Source organism: Bufo bufo, chromosome 2, assembly GCF_905171765.1.
Source record: "Bufo bufo chromosome 2, aBufBuf1.1, whole genome shotgun sequence".
In the NCBI taxonomy this organism is placed as follows: domain Eukaryota; kingdom Metazoa; phylum Chordata; class Amphibia; order Anura; family Bufonidae; genus Bufo; species Bufo bufo.
The window spans coordinates 502,293,946-502,311,576 of record NC_053390.1 but is presented as its reverse complement, the minus strand read 5'-3'; the positions used below and the strand labels follow the sequence as shown (position 1 = coordinate 502,311,576).

General features: G+C 43.1%; 1 protein-coding gene across 2 annotated transcripts in view; it reads left to right on the top strand.

The window, feature by feature from the left end:
• The first annotated feature begins 1,182 nt into the window (after nucleotides 1-1,182).
• RAB3A (RAB3A, member RAS oncogene family) overlaps nucleotides 1,183-17,631 on the top strand; it is a 53,622-nt gene continuing 37,173 nt past the window's right edge. The window contains exons 1-2 of one of the 2 annotated variants that reach the window (XM_040417816.1): nucleotides 1,183-1,303; nucleotides 10,570-10,797. In XM_040417816.1, coding sequence (XP_040273750.1) covers nucleotides 10,570-10,797 — 228 coding nt within the window. In that variant the 5' untranslated portion in view covers nucleotides 1,183-1,303. Of the gene's footprint in view, nucleotides 1,304-10,563; nucleotides 10,798-17,631 lie in introns of those variants that run through there. The other variant, XM_040417814.1, reaches the window with a different exon arrangement.

Sequence of the window (17,631 nt, the reverse complement as noted above, 5' to 3'; positions counted from 1 at the left end):
CTGTGCTATCCATTGCTTGGCCGGGGCACAATGGGCATCGCAGTGCGCATGCCCCGGCCAAGCAATGGATAGTGCAGGCGCGGGATCTCGCTGCAGAGAAGGAGGACGCAAAGGAGGGGCGAGCAGAGGCTGGGATATGACGAAAAGAGGCAGAACAGCCTGGGCACCAACGAGGTGAACGCCGCCCTGGGCACTTGCGAGCCCTAATTTACATATGAATAAAAGTCAGTTTTTGCCTTGGGGGAACTTCACAAGAAAACATCAAAGGTACCATTAGCATCATAGACTGCTATGCTAGAGCGCTATGTAAGCGGTCTATAAGGTCACAATCTGGTGACAGACTCCCTTTAACACCTGAAGTAGAAGAAAGAGCAGGAACACCAAAAGGAGACACCACACACCAGCTCTTCCACTTGCGAATGAAGCCATACACCGCAAGGAGTGGAGGGAGTAGCCTAATGACCACTATGCTGCACAAGGTCTGGGAAAGGCATCAATGATTTTATAGCTAGTCACAAGAACGGCAGTTTTTTTTTCTCCTACTCTGGTATCTACAAATGATTGTGCCATCTATACCACCACATAGACGTCTGTATTGTAGATGCATTGAAGCAAAAACATGTTTCTAAAAGCACAGTGACCAAACTAAATACAAACTGGGAGCTGCTGCTATGGCGAGTCTTCCATTTTGAGCCATATTTTCTGCCTATCCCTCATCCAGAGAACTACCTAGTGGCCGGTACATGAGGGGCGCCCTTGACTGTCCCCCCAGGAATGCTGACACCTACAGAAGCTATGGGGACATATCTCCAGAAGACTGCAGAGGGCCCCTGTCCTCACTGCATTCTACCATTAGAATGGAGGGCGGGGTTGCTTGTGAGGACAGGAGTCTTGCTATAATGTCAGGTCTATCAGCCTGCGACACATGACATTTGGCGCTGAGCAGTCCCTTCAATGGCCGCGGCTCAGTAAGGACACCGATGTGACAGCCATGTCAGCCTTCTTCTTCAATAATTCACCATCTCCCGGCATGGACGCACAAGGGGCGGGCTCACCATCCCCTTCACCTAGGCAACCGTCCCTCCCCCCTTCTAATTATCAACACAGACGGCGCCTTCTGATTGGTTACCCTTGATTGCCAATGAAATCATTCATTTTTCACAGAGGGGACGGAGGAGCTGCGCTGAAGCCACGCCCAGCGCCATTTTGCGGCTGTCAATCTTCTGACGTCAGCGTGTGCTCTGCAGGTGCAGGGAGAGAGCTGCTGCATTGGTGCAATAAGACCCGAGCTACATAAAGAGAGGTAAGAGGACTGCGCCTATTGTCGGCGGCAGACGGGAGCCCCGGGGCGGCGTAGCCCGGGAGAGAAGTGAGGGCGCGCTGCGGTGATGCTTGCCTTGTGCCTGTGGAGCATGTCACCTTCATTTGTCATAGGAGGATGCTGCGGCATCCAGTGCCATCACCTAGGCATATGGCAGCTCCAGAAAGCGCCTTGTGCTTACTGTGAGGGAGACATTGCTGCTTCCCTAATCAGCGTGCTAATGGTGCCTGCCATAAAGCCCATGTACGATATGCGATATCCTCCCTGCTATCTTTACACATAGGTGTCAAAGTAAAGGCACTGAATAATTGATGCTCTTCATTGAGCGCTGTGTATTTTGCTAGCCTATTTTACCCAGTATGGGGGAGGGGGAAGAAGTGTTGGAATCAATTTCCGATTTTCTGTCTCTGGCCGGATTTGCTATATGGCATCTACTCTAAGTGGCAGGTCACCTAATGAATGATGCCATCAGCACTTCTGCATTTGTGGGTTGTTCCTTTAAATAGCCTTGTGTTAAGATAATGCTTGACCTTCAGTATCAGACACTGGCACACACCGCATGTAGTATACCCAGTGATTGCACTTCTGGCCGATGTGTCGTTTCCTCTGTGGACACACAAATAACATATAATATATATACAATAAGTGCATTCTGAATGCAGATATGTGGATTACTCCTTTATGTGTGTGTGTATATATAGCGGTTTCTGCATCTATTTGATAGCGCCCACCTGGTATTAAGGTGCCCTGGCCAGCTCCATCAGAAGACAGGCCACCCCTTTATTCTGGATTATTGCAGGGCTCGTTTTCTCCGGCTCCTGCGGCTTTTGCTATGTGTTCTCCTGGAAATCGCACAGAATTTTAATTTGCCAGTGCCCGTTGTCCCTCCTCCTCTGCAGTAATGCTTCTGGAGAGGTCCTGGACTTGCGTTTCCACCATCTTCTTCGTTTCTTGTATTTTAGATGTGTATAGATAGTCCCATGGGTGACAAGTACAGTACCCTTTCCCTTCCATATACCCTCTAGAACATTATTTGGTTCACAGATGGTTGTGTGATGCCGACACAGTAATGTACGAGGAATACCACACGAGACCGCATACGACGACTCCAGGACAATATTGTAAAATTTGTGCAGGCTTTTATTGCTCGGGCGTGGCTTGGTCACGGCGGGTGGCTGTACCCTTTGGGTCCTTCTATGCGTCTCGGGCCATAACTACCTCTGATCGACAATAAGACAAAGTCAATTGGTGCTCGTTTAAAGATTCTTTCCACAGACCGATGGACAGTGCATGAGGGATGAATGACTGTCACTATGATCACTTGTCACTCATTCGCTTTACATTGACAGCAGCACATCCCTGTTTACATGGGGGAGGGGGAGGGAATGAGCTGCTAACCAGCTGGCATTTTATGCTTGCGTCTGCTTGCTTGTCAGTCTGTGAAACACGGTCTGTGTGTTGGCCACATCTCCTAAACTGCCCACGGATCCCCGTGACCCGAACTGATTTCTGATGCAGTCAATTCCTATCTGATTGCAGGGCTATTGTACTGTGCACGGACATGATGTGAGTACAGTACAATAAACCCACAATGCGATAGGAACTGACTGCACCATAAAATACTACGATGCAGTCAGTCCTGGTCAGGGGAGCCATGGTTGGTGCAGGAGACGCGGCCAGCACAGGGACTGTGTGAATCAGCCTTATGCCTCATGCACACAAACGTATTTTATTTCCATGTCCATTCTGTTTTTTTCTTTTTCAGGACTGTATGCGGAACCATTAATTTCAATGGGTCCAGAAAAAAAAGGTACTCCGTGTGCATTCCGTTTCTGTATTTCCGTTCCACCAAAAAATGGAACATGTCCTATTATTGTCCGCATTACACATAAGGATAGTACTGTTCTATTAGGGGCCAGCTGTTCCTTTCCGCAAAATACGGAATGCACACGGACGCCATCTGTATTTTTTGCGGATCCGTTTTTTGCGGACTGCTAAATGCATACGGTCGTGTGCATGAGGCCTTAAGTAGAATTTGCTGGAATCCTCCATCCCACCCCCAAATTGCTTCCACCCTATGTTGTGGTCCACAGGATATGCCATAAGTCTGATAGCTGCAGGTCCAAAACCTGTCTGCATATGTGCTAATAGCCAGTCTCAGAAATGGGCTCTAAAAGCAGTGAGCAAACACCTTTGCATTAAAAATGAATCAGACTTCATATCTCATATTGAATTATTGGCGGAGTCTCTGATTTCTTGAGTAAGTTCTGTCTTACGCACTAATAACTGGCCCAACTAACCTCTTGACCTTTTCCTCTTTGCTCAGCTAACTAAAGATTTCACGTGACTACATTGATTTAATGAATGTGATGATTTTTTTTGGCCTATGGTTCTCGAGAGCGACTCATGGGAAGAGTTTCCAGACATTAGTGACCCTTGAAGTACCTGGGTGCTTGCCTAGCTGTGACGGCAGGGCCATTTCTGGAAGGTTCTCTGATACCCAGCAAATTTTTCTGACATTGCATTTGTACATTCAGTAAATGGTATACTACATTATTTTTCACCAACATCAGGGTTCAGCAACCTCCAGTGCTCCAGCTGTTGGGAAACTACAACTCCCAGCATGCATCTTTCATTTCTATATGAGGTTTGAGTACAGTAAAGCAAGTGTACATGGCCTGAGGTTTATTTCCCCATAGTTGGATTGCCGGTGGTTGCTTATCCCTGACCTAGATATTTTTGTTTTGGCTTTGTAGTAGTATATAATTGCTATCTTTTTGGGTTTTTTTTCTTCAATTTGCTTGGAATATTTTATTATAAATTTGGTGTATGGGATTTTCAGAATGGCCATTTTGTTACCTGATTTGTTTTATATGGGGCAACACCACAGTTCCCCTCCCCCCCCCCCCCCCCCCCCCCCCATAGGAAGAGTCCACAGACAGTCCAAGCTTGCTGGATCTGATGACCAATGGATAGGTAAGTATAGCTCAAAGTGTCTTCTGGCCACAAGTTAGCTGAAAGAGACCTTTTAGATACAGGCCTGGAGAACCCCTGTGCTTCTGAAGGATTCTGTACAATGGCAGCCATCACTCGGAGGGTCCAGTTGTATAACTCATTTCGTCTCGCCGGAGTCCATACATTTTAGTGCTGTCCGTACTGAATTAAAACAAAATTTTGAGCGAATCGAAATTTATCATGAGAAGGGCATATTGACCTGGAAGAGAACACGGGCAACCTAGTGAATGCCTTCATGGTGTGCTTAGACATATAGGAGAACATTCGGCTGTGCTTTACCAGCATATTTTGTGGTGAACAAAGGGGTGGTTTCATAAGAGGTAAGTCCTCTATATTATGCTCATAGCATACAGGCAGGAACTGAACAGGCCTCACAGGCTGTAAGTGACTGTGCTCCAGATGGCGGCCAAAATGGTTGCCAATGCAGCTTAGAGTTTGCCCCGCCATGGATCACCCTAATAGGTCTCAGGCTTAGTAGGCCTGAAGCCTATGAGGTAGTAAATATCCGCGCGTGTGAGTGATGACTTCATCACAGTCGACTCATACATGCATGATGACCTCATCGCACCCGACTGCATCGAAACATAGTGAAGCGATGTGCTTGCCTTTGCCTGCCAGAATTCCTCTATCCCAGGCCGTACACCAGAAGAGGTTGGGGCGTGCATCGTGAACGCTGGCGCAGGGACACAGGTGAGAATTAGTTTTTGAGCTTTTTTTTTAATGCTGACTTGGAGTTCATTACTGACAGAAAAGAGAGCACTCCGGGGGCATTGGGGGACATCATACTGAAGGGGCACTTTGGAGGACATTACTCAAGAGGGGGGTGAGCACAAAAAGGGACATTACTGGGAGAAATGTAGGGGATACTACTGAGGAGAGGGGGAGAGCCCCATGGGGGTACTTTTATTATTGAAGGGGCACTGTGGGGGACATTAATACTGGGGGTCACAGTGGGGGACTTAACTGGCAGCATTATTGGGGCACTCTACAGGAATTTTTAATACAGGGACAGTAAAAGAGCGATTACTGGTGGCACTGGGGACTTTTAATACTGAGGCACTATAGGTGACATTGCCAGGGCATTACTGAAGGCACTTTATTCCTGGGGCACTATCGCGGGATTTTTTTTTGTACAGGGGCATTACTACTAGGGGCACTATAGTGGACATTAATAATACTGGGGGCACTATAATGGCATTTGTACTGGGGGTAAAATAGGGGATATTAATGCTGAAGGCACTGTAGGGGCATTTTTATTATAGGGGGCATATTAGGGGACATTATTTTTGGGGATACTATACAGGCATTATTACTGGGAGCACAATATAGGGTTTTATTAATACTGGGGCAATTTAGTGGATATTATTACTAGGGGGCATTATAATTTCTGGAGGAACCATAGGGACACTGCTCCTCAGTGCCCCCAAATACTACACTGCAGTAGAAACAAAGTGGGCACAGGATTGGGAGGGACAGCAGGATGACATTGTTGGGACACCAGGATAGAAAGGTTGAGCTGGGAAAATTGAGAAATCTTAACATGTCTGTAGCAATATGCAGCTGAAAGAATTTGTCATGGTGGTCTGGCTCAAACGGAGGAGTGACAGATGTCACTGGAGGTAAGAGGTATGTGGTGCTATATTCTCCTATGTTTCCTAGTGCTGTTAGGCAGTATGCTGTAAATAGAACTGTCTCACTACTGTGTCCTGCGTCTCGCCTCCTCCTCCTCAAAGTCAGTTTTTATTATATTTATTTTAAATTGGCGACTAGAAATTTAATTTGGGAACCAATGGCTCCTGGGTATTTTTATTTAATTTTTTTTTAGTTCGGAGCACTGACTGATACAGCAATGGCGACCACAGAATCTATGCATTGGCCCCCTGCAAACGCAATCACTGGGTACCAGGCCTGATATGGCTGCATGTCTATTAGGCTGTGTGGCACAGTCCAATAGCATGACACTGGTACAGTGATAGGCAATAATGCATTGGTATACAAGGTATGCCAGTTCATTATAAAAGTGATGTCTCCTAATGCAACTAAAAAGTTAAAACAGACTACTGGATTACCTTTAGCGCAGACGTGAACATAGCCTTAATAAAGTTGATTTAAAAAAAATAATACATTTTTTCCAAAAAAAGTGAATTTATTTGCTTGCTGCAACCTGTGTAATAAAGATAATGTTATTTAAACTGCCCTGTGAACGACATAAAAAAAAGTGATCATACAGCGTAAAAATGCGTTCTAGCTCTTTGAATGCAGCGACATAACTATTATTGCGCAAATATAGTAAAAAAAAAAAAGAGGAAAAAAAGCGATATATATTTGGTATCACTGCAACCATACTGACCCACAGATTAAGGGCTTGTTCACTCGACCATGCTGAGCAAACGGAAATGGAACTGAGCAATGTAGTGCTGTCCACATCTTTTGCGGCACCATTGAAGTGAATGGGTCCACACCCGAGCCGCAAAAAATGCAGCTCGGATGCGGAACCAAACCACGATCGTGTGAATGAGCCCTAATAGTGACACGTGTCGTAAATTTAAGTGCAAAAACCAATGGCAGGGATGCATTTTTCCTTATTTCTCCCCAAAAGGTAATAAGTTAGTTATATGTACCACAAAATGGTGTCCCGAAAAAATACAATACATACATATACTGTAGAAAGTAGCTGTGTGAGGCTGGAATGTGACAGCCCACAGTTACTGTAGCTGAATTTTGGTGCAATTTGCACCAAAAAATTGGCACATTTTTGAAGCTTAGCGTATCTAATTTTATACACATATGTATATAAAATAAGTAAGCAAAACGGAATGATCTACTGCGCCTTGTCCGCCAAGGGGGTGTGGGACGCAATTCTGTTGCAAGGTAAGCCAAACAATAAGTGATACAGAGTCAGACAAAAGTGCATGTGCCAATGTGATAAATCTGGTGTATGACTGTTTTTTTTTTACTTTCGTGTGATTGTACAGTTGGGGGTCAACATTTATGCAGTAGAATAAGTAGGATGGCTCAGTGGTTACTACTGGTGCCTTGCAGCTCTGGGGTCCAAAGTCAAAATCCAAAGGACATCATCTGCATGGAGTCTGTATGTATGGCAGGTTGCGCACTATTTGACAAGAAATCTTATTATTGTGTTTTTTTTTTTTTTTTTTTTAATGACTCTTAGAAACCATAAACGGTGCTGAGGCCAGCTCCTCGGCTTCTTCCACAACACATAGTGGCTCTGCTGGTAATCTAAGGGGTTCAGTTAGTGGCGGACATAGGCAGAAGAGGCCCCTTTTGCAGGAACAGTGTATCAGCTACTTGTAATCCAGCAACTGATCTGATTGCTGTGAGATGAACATCTCAGAGTTCCTTTCTTTTGGTCCTCAGTAGTTTGGCAGTTTTTCTGGTATATCCACAGGAGAATCCTAAACACAGTCCCTATTTTCTGGTGGTGGGTGTAATGCTCTGTAAGTGCCCATTTACATGGGTCGATGCACAGAAGCAAGGATTGGAAATACACAGTTTGTTCTTGATTGCCTGCTTGGTATGGTTGTATTTGCATGCAGCAATCATCCCCCTCTGTACGCACATTTACATGGGGCAGTTTTACAGAATGAGCATTCGTAGGAATGTTCGTTACTGACATTTATTTGTCCCAATAATTATCTGCCCAATGGGCCCGAAGCACTTGCTATAGATTCGGTTGTAATTTTTATGTTTGTCATGTTAGTTATCCTGTCTGTTAGGCTGTGTTCTATGTCTTCATTTGTGGGTTGTATACTATTGTGTTGAGGTCAATGTGGCCTGGGTGTTTAAATTTAAGCTGTGTTCTAATTTGCCTTCATTTAGATATAGGGGGATGTATGATTTGATTTGCTGCAGTTTTATGGTGTTAAAGGTACAAATTATGGCACATCATATTTGCATTTTAATTAACGACTTACTCACACCCCATCCACTTTTCATGGGTGAAGCAGTTTAAAAGCAGAACAAATTTACACCTGATCAGCAGCCGTAGATTTGTTTTCTGGCTTAAGGCAAGCCCGAGTGCCGCCAAATTTATGAAGAGGTGTGCATCTCTTAGGTTTGGCGTATTTTCCACTTTATTTTCTGTTTAAGACTGGTATATAAAACACAGGTTTTTAGAAATCTTGTGTTCTAGTATTATTTCAGACTAGTGTGTTTTATTAATGGGCTTGGTTACTTTGTGGATGATTTTAACAATAGGGCATCCCTTCAAATGTGTTGGCCCATTACAGAGACTTATCCCCTATGCACAGAATAGGGGAAAAGTGTCTATTCAGCGGGGATCCGGCCCCTGGGACCTCCAGCAATATAACGAACAGCAGTCATGTGGGTCTGTTGCTGCTCCATTAAATTTTATGGGACTGTTGAAGATAAGTGAGTACAAGCGCCCACCTATCTCTGGCAGTCAATAGATTTGAGCATCAGTACATATGCGCATTTGGGGGGGGGGGGGTGCCCATTGATCGGACCCCTGCCATTTAGACACTTATCCCCTTAAGTCTCTGTAATGAGACAACCCTTTTAAAGGGGTATTCCTTTTTGTTTTTTTATCCTTACTACTTCTTTATGAAGAATAAGAGTGCTTTACCAATACATTTTAGGGTATGGTAACATGGAGCAAGTCCCCTGTTGAGCATCTGACCTAATTCCTCCTCTGCAAAATCCACCCCAAATGGGCTGGTTTGCTACTCTAAGGCCTCTTTCACACGGGCGTTGCGGGAAAATGTGCGGGTGCGTTGCGGGAACACCCGTGATTTTTCCGCACGAGTGCAAAACATTGTAATGTGTTTTGCACTCGCGTGAGAAAAATCGCGCGTGTTTGGTACCCAAACCCGAACTTCTTCACAGAAGTTCGGGCTTGGGATCGGTGTTCTGTAAATAGTATTATTTTCCTTTATAACATGGTTATAAGGGAAAATAATAGCGTTCTGAATACAGAATGCATAGTAAAACAGCGCTGGAGGGGTTAAAAAAAGAAATAATTTTTTTTAAAACTCACCTTAGTCCACTTGTTCGCGGCCCGGCATCTCCTTCTGGCTTCATCTGATCTCTGTGCAGCAACAGGACCTTTGGTGACGGCATTCCGGTCATCACATGATCCATCACCATGGTAAAAGATCATGTGATGACCGGAATGCCGTCACCAAAGGTCCTGTTGCTGCACAGAGATCAGATGAAGCCAGAAGGAGATGCCGGGCTACGCGAACAAGTGGATTAAGGCGAGTAAAATTTATTTATTTTATTCTTTTAACCCCCTCCAGCGATGTTTTACTATGCATTCTGTATTCAGAATGCTATTGTTTTCCCTTATAACCATGTTATAAGGGAAAATAATGATCGGGTCTCCATCCCGATCGTCTCCTAGCAACCGTGCGTGAAAATCGCACCGCATCCGCACTTGCTTGCGATTTTCACGCAACCCCATTCATTTCTATGGGGCCTGCGTTACGTGAAAAACGCACAAAGAGGAGCATGCTGCGATTTTCACGCAACGCACAAGTGATGCGTAAAAATCACCGCTCATGTGAACAGCCCCATAGAAATGAAATGGGTCGGTATTCAGTGCGGGTGCAATGCGTTCACCTCCCGCATCGCATCTGCGCGGAATACTCGCTCATGTGAAAGGGGCCTAAGGCTCCATTCACACGTCCGCAAATGGGTCCGCATTCGTTCCGCAACTTTGCGGAACGGGTGCGGACCCATTCATTTTCTATGGGGACAGAATGGATGCTCCGCAAAAGATAGAACATGTCCTATTCCTGTCCTCAGCTTGTGGACAAGAATAGGCATTTCTACAGGGGTGCCGGGCGGGTGTGTTGCGGGTCCGCAACACACCACGGACGTGTGAGTGGAGTCTAAATGGCAGTATGGCAGTACCCTTATAAAACAAAACCACCTTCTCTCCTGTGCCTTCTCACTTGAACACCATGTAAATATTGTTGTGGCTCTTGGGTACATACATGGCCAATCACCCCCCCCCCCCCCCCCCCATACATTGCATAGAATGGGTGTCCCTGATGCAGTCATATCTGATACTGACATTATGTTTAAAACAAAAAAAAAGAAGCCTACGACAATAAGATTCATAATAAGAGTTTGTATGTGTGTGTGTTTTTTGTTTTTTTTCTAGAATAAGGCTCCAAGTTACTATTGCATATTCCTATCATGCCTTCTGCCCTCTTCCTCAAGTACAGTATGTATCTCTTCCCATGCAGATGGCATCAGCTACAGATTCTCGCTATGGGCAGAAAGAATCCTCCGACCAGAACTTTGATTACATGTTCAAGATCTTAATTATTGGGAACAGCAGCGTGGGCAAAACCTCCTTTCTTTTCCGATATGCAGACGACTCTTTCACCCCAGCTTTTGTCAGCACGGTCGGAATAGACTTCAAAGTGAAAACTATTTACAGGAATGACAAAAGAATCAAGCTGCAGATCTGGGTAAGATTGTAATTAGTAATGGTATCTGCTGATTGTCATTATTATTAAAGGTGTCACCGCTGGGTCTCTCTGTACGGCTGCCAACTTTGCAGAGATGGGACTGTGCATTTTCTAGTTTCTCAATAGGCGTCCTTAACCGAGAGTGTGGCACATAAATATATTTATGCAGAGACATGCATATGAAATGCTGAACCACTTGTAAATTTGTGTTTTGATTTGAGAAAACTGAAACAGCGGCGAAAAGTTTTTATTAAATTTTTTCAAGCATTTAAATCAATTACAAAACTAACAGTAGTCATCCACAATTAACAGATATTTGGGTCGAATTTAAATCGTGTAGCATTGTCAAGACTTCCCAATCAAGAATCTTGTCAATCCTGCACCTCCCTGACCCCACCTAGGTTTCCCCTTTCTGTACATCTCCCCCAATCCTCCCAAGTGCTAGTGGGCTTAGTTCTTTAGTTCTTCCATTGCATTTAGTTCTTCCATTGCATTTTCACTAAACTAGTAATGTCTTCCAGTGCCCAATGTTGAGCTATAAACGGCCTCCACCTCCACAAGTGTTTGCGATCGCCGATGGAAGACTCTCGTCTGCCGTGCTGGAAAACTTTGCCCGTTCATCAGCCGAAACTGAATGTTGAGGGCATGATCGGCTCAATTCAGCCAATTACTTGCTATTGTGCTCAAGCACCAGGGAGTCTGTTTTTTAATAAATAAATAAAAAAAACTGACTCCCTGGTCGGACAGTTTAGTGGGTCGCAATGGCAATCATTATTTCAAATGTATGGCCAGCTTTAGGTTCAGAGATTGATTCAGAATAAGATGTTTAATGGGTTGGAACAAAGGAAGATATAAATATTCCCTTTGAAGGGAACTATGTGGCATCTTCAGACCTTCAGGATGCATATTTTCATATTCCTGTCTGTCCTTCAGTTCCAGGTCCTTCCCTTTTGGGATCACCTTTTTTTCCCCCTTGGTTGTTTATAGAGAAGGGTAAATATTGTCATTGTCTCCTAAACTCCCTTCTAATCCTAGGAAATACGATATCTTCATTGGAAAACATGGTTTTCTAGACAAATGCCGTACTAGCTGAGACAGAAGATAAATTGAAAAAATCCAATTCCTATCCTTTTCAGAAAATGTTTTTTAGGGATTCTTCTAGATTCTGTTCATCAGAAGAGAGTAAGAATACAGAACCAGGTTGCGAGTTTCAGGTGCCTGGTGACCTGTCCAACAGGCAATGGCTGTTTTAGGACCAATGATGGCTTGTATAACAGCAGTCAAATGGGCACAATTTCATTCCAGAACTCTTCAGAGGGTGATCCTGCCCTCTGGGGACACGATTGGAAAATCAAATGTTTATTTTCTGCAGTAAAACCATCCCTAGTTGGTGGGAGTCCTCAAAGAACTTACAGAGCGAGGTTCCTTGGAGTGTTGGGCATCTTCAGGTGGTTACAACAGAAGCGAATGTTTGGGGCTGGGGTGCCCATTTGGCTCACATTTCTCTTTAAGGGGAATAGTCTCCAGCTGAGTTCAGGAGGTCTTCAAATCTCAGAGAGCTCTCTGCAGTCTGGGAAGCATTAACAGCTTTATCTCCAAATCTTGTAGGCAGAGATGTCCAGATAAGCTCAGACAATGATGGTAGTGTCCTATCTGAATTGTCAAGGGGTCATAAAGTGTCTCTCTTCAGGAAGTTTCAAATCAATATTTTTGGTGGGCAGAGAGGCATCTCAAGTCCCTTTCTGCTATTCACCTGAAAGGCAAACCAAAACATAAAAGCAGATTTCTGGAGCAGAATAAGACTAGCTACCGTCGTTTTTCAACAACTAGTAGAGAGGTGGGGAAATATGCAAGTGGATCTGTCTGAATCGGCAAAGAATAAAGTTTTTTTATAATACATTTTTTTTTTTAAATGGAACGGACACAGAAAGAAAATACGTTTGTGTGCATGAGCCCTTTAAAGAGGTGTTTTTAGTAGCCATCAGGTCTGCTCATAAAGTAGAAGTTCAGGCTTTTGAGAATTAATGAGCCCTTTCTCAGAATTTCTGTTGATAGGGTAGTTCTGAAGTTTGATCATTGAAAGGTGTTAGGGCTCCAAAGGTTTGCTGGCCCGTTGGATAAAACTAGGAATTTGTGAAGTTTACAGAGCTATGGATAAGGAACCTCCAGAAAGCTTAAAAGTGCATTCCACTATAGCAGTATCCGTTTCATGGGCTGAACATGGGGATGTTCCCATAGAGCAAATCTTTTAAGAATTGCAGAATTGATGTGAATGTGGCACAGGACTTATTCGGTAGAAAGGTCCTACATGCTGTGGTCCTCCCTAGTTTAACTAATCTGGTAAATCTCTGCATAAGTGCTGCTGTGGAGGATGAAAGTGGAAAAATTGAGGTACATTTACTGTTATTTCCTTTTCATGAATCCTCTACCAGATAGTAGTTGGTCAAAGTTTCCCAGAGCAAGGTATAAGTTTTTTTTTAAATGGAATTATAAGGTTGTGTGTGTTTTGAGTATTGGTGCTGCAGACACTCCTAGACTGTCCGGTTTCAAAAAGACACTGAGATGGGGCTGGAGAAGCATCTAATTTATTCTTCTTGTCCCTGCCTGGTGGGAGGAGGCTCATCACCCGTCATGACGAATTCACAATTATTATTTTTTACCAGTAAGTAATTACATTTTGTCTTTAAGTTGTCAACAGTATCCTATTAAGCTCCCTAATAGTAGTAATAAGAAGGCAGTCCTGGGGGCTATCAATAAGGCCCCTGGCTGCAATGAGAACCCCATCGGCACCCCTGATCATATTAGGAGAGGTTAAGGGGAGAATGGGGTGACAAACTGCTACTGACCATGGCATCTGAGGTTAAACGTCTGTGATCAGTGTTATCTCCCATCCCTGGCTTTGTAGAAGCCTGCTTCGTACACTCCCATGTGACTTTGTAAATATACAGTAGATTTCTGGAAGGGGTTAAAGGTGCTTTTTCAGCACAAATAAAATGGGGGCAGTAGGCTCAGAGGGGCTTAAACATAATTGGGTACCAACCCTCACCAATCCCGTCATTGCTCTCCACTTCCTGGCTCAGCATGCCAGAAAAGGCTAGCTCTGCCAACCACTGGCTGAGGTAGATATGAATGGCAATGTATTTACAGGCATACAAAGCGGGTACAATTTCAATTTTCCACAAAAAGGCTGATGCCAGTATGCATACTGCTAATATATATGAGATGAAAAAGGAAGCCTAATGCTGCTACAGAGTCAAAATGTTTAAGTACTTCTATTTTGGCTGTCTCTCTTACAAAGGTGTCTGGCCCATCTGTTTTTAAAGGATTAAAATATCCTTTTTTCTGCAAAAGTAATAATAGTCTTAATTACAGATATCAAACAGCTCTGATAAAGACTATAGAAGCAGCTGCTGTTTCTACATCCAGGTTCCCCTCCTGCTATCTCCATGGAGAATATACCAATTAATAAGGATCTGAAGAGCAATACACGTGATCTCCATCTCTAAAGAGATGCAGACTGTGAAGAATAAAAATTGCTAACTAGTTATTTTATTTTTTTTCTCTAAAAATGAGATTCACTAAAGACACTTTAATTTTTAACCCCTGATATGTCATTCATGCTAGCAGGCTGGTTGCAGTGAAAAATATAAGGGCCTTGCCTATGGATTCAATAATAAAATTAGCCATACATATTAAATTAAAGTTGGCTGAGCCATTTGCTCTATTGTGTGCAGGGGAAACCCGACATGTTTGTGTAAGTGGGAATTGTGACAGACAGCGGTCTAATGTGTATGGACTGCTTGACCCTGGGTTCAAGAAGTCAGGTATGGTGGACAAATAACTTGGTAGTCACAGCTGGAAGACAAACTTATCACTGTCTAAGTATAAAAAATCTTTAGCGCACAAATTTGAAAATATACAAGATTAATAGACATTAAAAAAGTAAAAATAAATGTCAATACTGGAAAATATAAGACCATAAGACCCCTCCTAATATGTGCAACTGCTGTGAAAATCAATGTAATAGTATAATACTATGTACTGTAGTACAAATACCAAACATTTATTTGGCTGTAAGAGAATCCGTATTTTCCTTCCTTCCAGAAAGCTAAATTGTGTATCAAACTGTGCAATGAAGATTCATTGCTGCATAACAAAATGGATGAAATCAAAAAGTCACCTTGTGTTTCGCTCGTTAATTCTTGCTGAAATTCATTGATAAAAAGCACACCAGTTATATCAAGACTACTCTACGTCAAAATACTAATAAACATAGCATCCCTTTTGTGTACACACATGGACAAAATTGTTGGTATCCATCTGTTGAAGAAAGGAAAAATGCACACTAGTCACTGAAATAACTTGAAACTGACAGTAATGGAAAATAAATAAAAAAAATAATTTACTGAATCAGCCATTGCTTTTGAATTTTGGGTTAACAGAATACCGTATTTTTCGCCCTATAAGACGCACCGGCCCATAAGACGCACCTAGGTTTTTGGGGAGGAAAATAAGAAAAAAATATTTTTAACCAAAAGGTGTGCTTTTGGTGGGTTTGGAACTAATGGTGGTCTGTGGATGGCACTATTACTGGGGATCTGTGGATGGCACTGTTATGGGGGGATCTGGGGATGATGCACTGTTATGGGGGGATCTGGGGATGATGCACTGTTATGGGGGGATCTGGGGATGATGCACTGTTATATATGTGCCATCCACAGATGTTCCCCATAAAACTGTTATCCACAGATCCCCCACCCCCGCCGCCGCCGCTGCTCCAGTGCTGCAGTTTACAAATATAAAATGTCTCAGTCAATTAAAAGTGATTAAACATGCCCCCTCACTCCTAATATTACTGTACATCCTAACAGCTTCTGTACAATGCAGGCAGGCTGGACGGTCTTATGGGGCGAAAAATACTGTAATTTTTAAAAGCAAACTAATGAAACTTGCCTGGACAAAAATCATGGTACCCCATAGAAAAGATTGAAAAAAATTTGACCATAGGGACATGTCTTCAAACTTGTAATCAGTCAGTCTGCCTATTTAAAGGGTAAAGTGTAGTCACTGTGTTGTGGGTATCCATGGTGGGTACCACACTGAACATGGACCAAAGAAAGCTAGGGAGAGAATTGTCTCAGGGGATTAGAAAGAAAATTATAGACAAACACTTTTTAAGGTAAAGCCTACAAGACCATCTCCATACAGCTTAATGTTACTACAGTTGCACATATTATTTAGACGTTTAAGGTCTACAGGACTATAAACCTTCCTGGACATGGGCCCCAAGAGGAAAATCGATGACAAATTGAAGAAATTGAGATTACAAATGGTAACCAAAGAGCCCAGAACAACTTCCAAAGATATTAGAAGTGAACGCCAAGGTCAAGAGACATCAGTGTCAGATCGCACCATCCATCGGTGTCTTAGCCAAAGTGTACTTAATAGAAGACAACCGAGGAGGAAACCACTGCTGAAAGAAAATCGTGAAAAGGTGAGACTGGAATTTGCCAAATGCATATTGACAAGCCACAAAGCTTCTGGTAGAATGTCCTTTGGAGAGATGAGAAAAAAACTGGAGCTTTTTGCCAAGTCACATCAGCAAAGAAAATAACATTGTAGCTAATGTGAAACATGGGGGAGGCTCGGTTATGTTTTGGGGCTGCTTTCCTGCATCTGGCACCGTGTCTTGAATCTGTGCAGGGTACAACGAAATCTCAAGACATTCTGGAGCAAAACGTGTTGCTCAGTGTTGCACACAAAGCTTGGTCTCAGTTGCAGGTCATGGGTCCTCTAACAGGATAATGACCCAACACACAGCTAAAAACATCCATGAATGGCTAAGAGCAAAGCACTGGAATATTCTGAAGTGGCCTTCTATGAGCCCTGATCTAAATCCTATTCAACATTTGTGGAAGGAGCTGAAACATGCAGTCTTGAGAAGGCACCCTTTAAACCTGAGACAGCTGGAGAAGTTGGCTCACAGGGAGAGGGCCAAAATACCTGTGGACAGGTGCAAAAGTCTCATTGATTGCCTCAAAAGATTGTGCAACAAAATATTGTGGGTACCATTAAAAAAATTTCCAGGCCAGTTTCATCAGTTTGTTTTATGAATTATTCTGTTGAACCACAATTCAAAAGCAATGTCTGATTTTTCATTAGTTTCTTCATTTCAGTAAATTTGTATTTATTACTTTTGTCAGTTTCAAGTTATTTCAGTGACCATTCTTTAATGGAAGGGTACCAACAATTTTGGCCAGCTGTGTGTGTGTGTGTGTGTGTATATCTCAGTTGAACATCTATATGACCATATGGGTATGCAGTTGCATGGAGTGGCTCTATTCATATGTACACTTAAAAAAAAAAAAAAAAAAAAAATAACGGAAAAAAACCTGAAACCTGATCATGCCTGGCCGAGTGTTATACCTGGCAAGAAAGCTGATTGTTCACCACTGGCTAGATGAGTTCCATCAACTGTTGCAGATTTTATAAACTGAATGGGTAAATTACTTGGATTAAATTTACCAAATTATTTATTTTAAAGCAACTTTAATTCCAGTGTGCTCCACACAGCACAAGAGTTTGCATATATAACATAATACAAAAAAGTACATTTTAACATGAACTGACATAAATGACAGACTGGAGAGAGGCTTCTGCCCGCAAGCTCTTACAACCTTGAAGGGGTGAAGAGACAGAAGGTGAGAGTGGAAGACGTGGACTAAGTGGTTGGACCATCAGGGTTACAGTCGCTTTCCTCGATAGGTCGATCTAGGTGAATCTTCTGACAGTCTCACACCCAGACTCTGCATGGGGGTCACTTTAATATTTTCC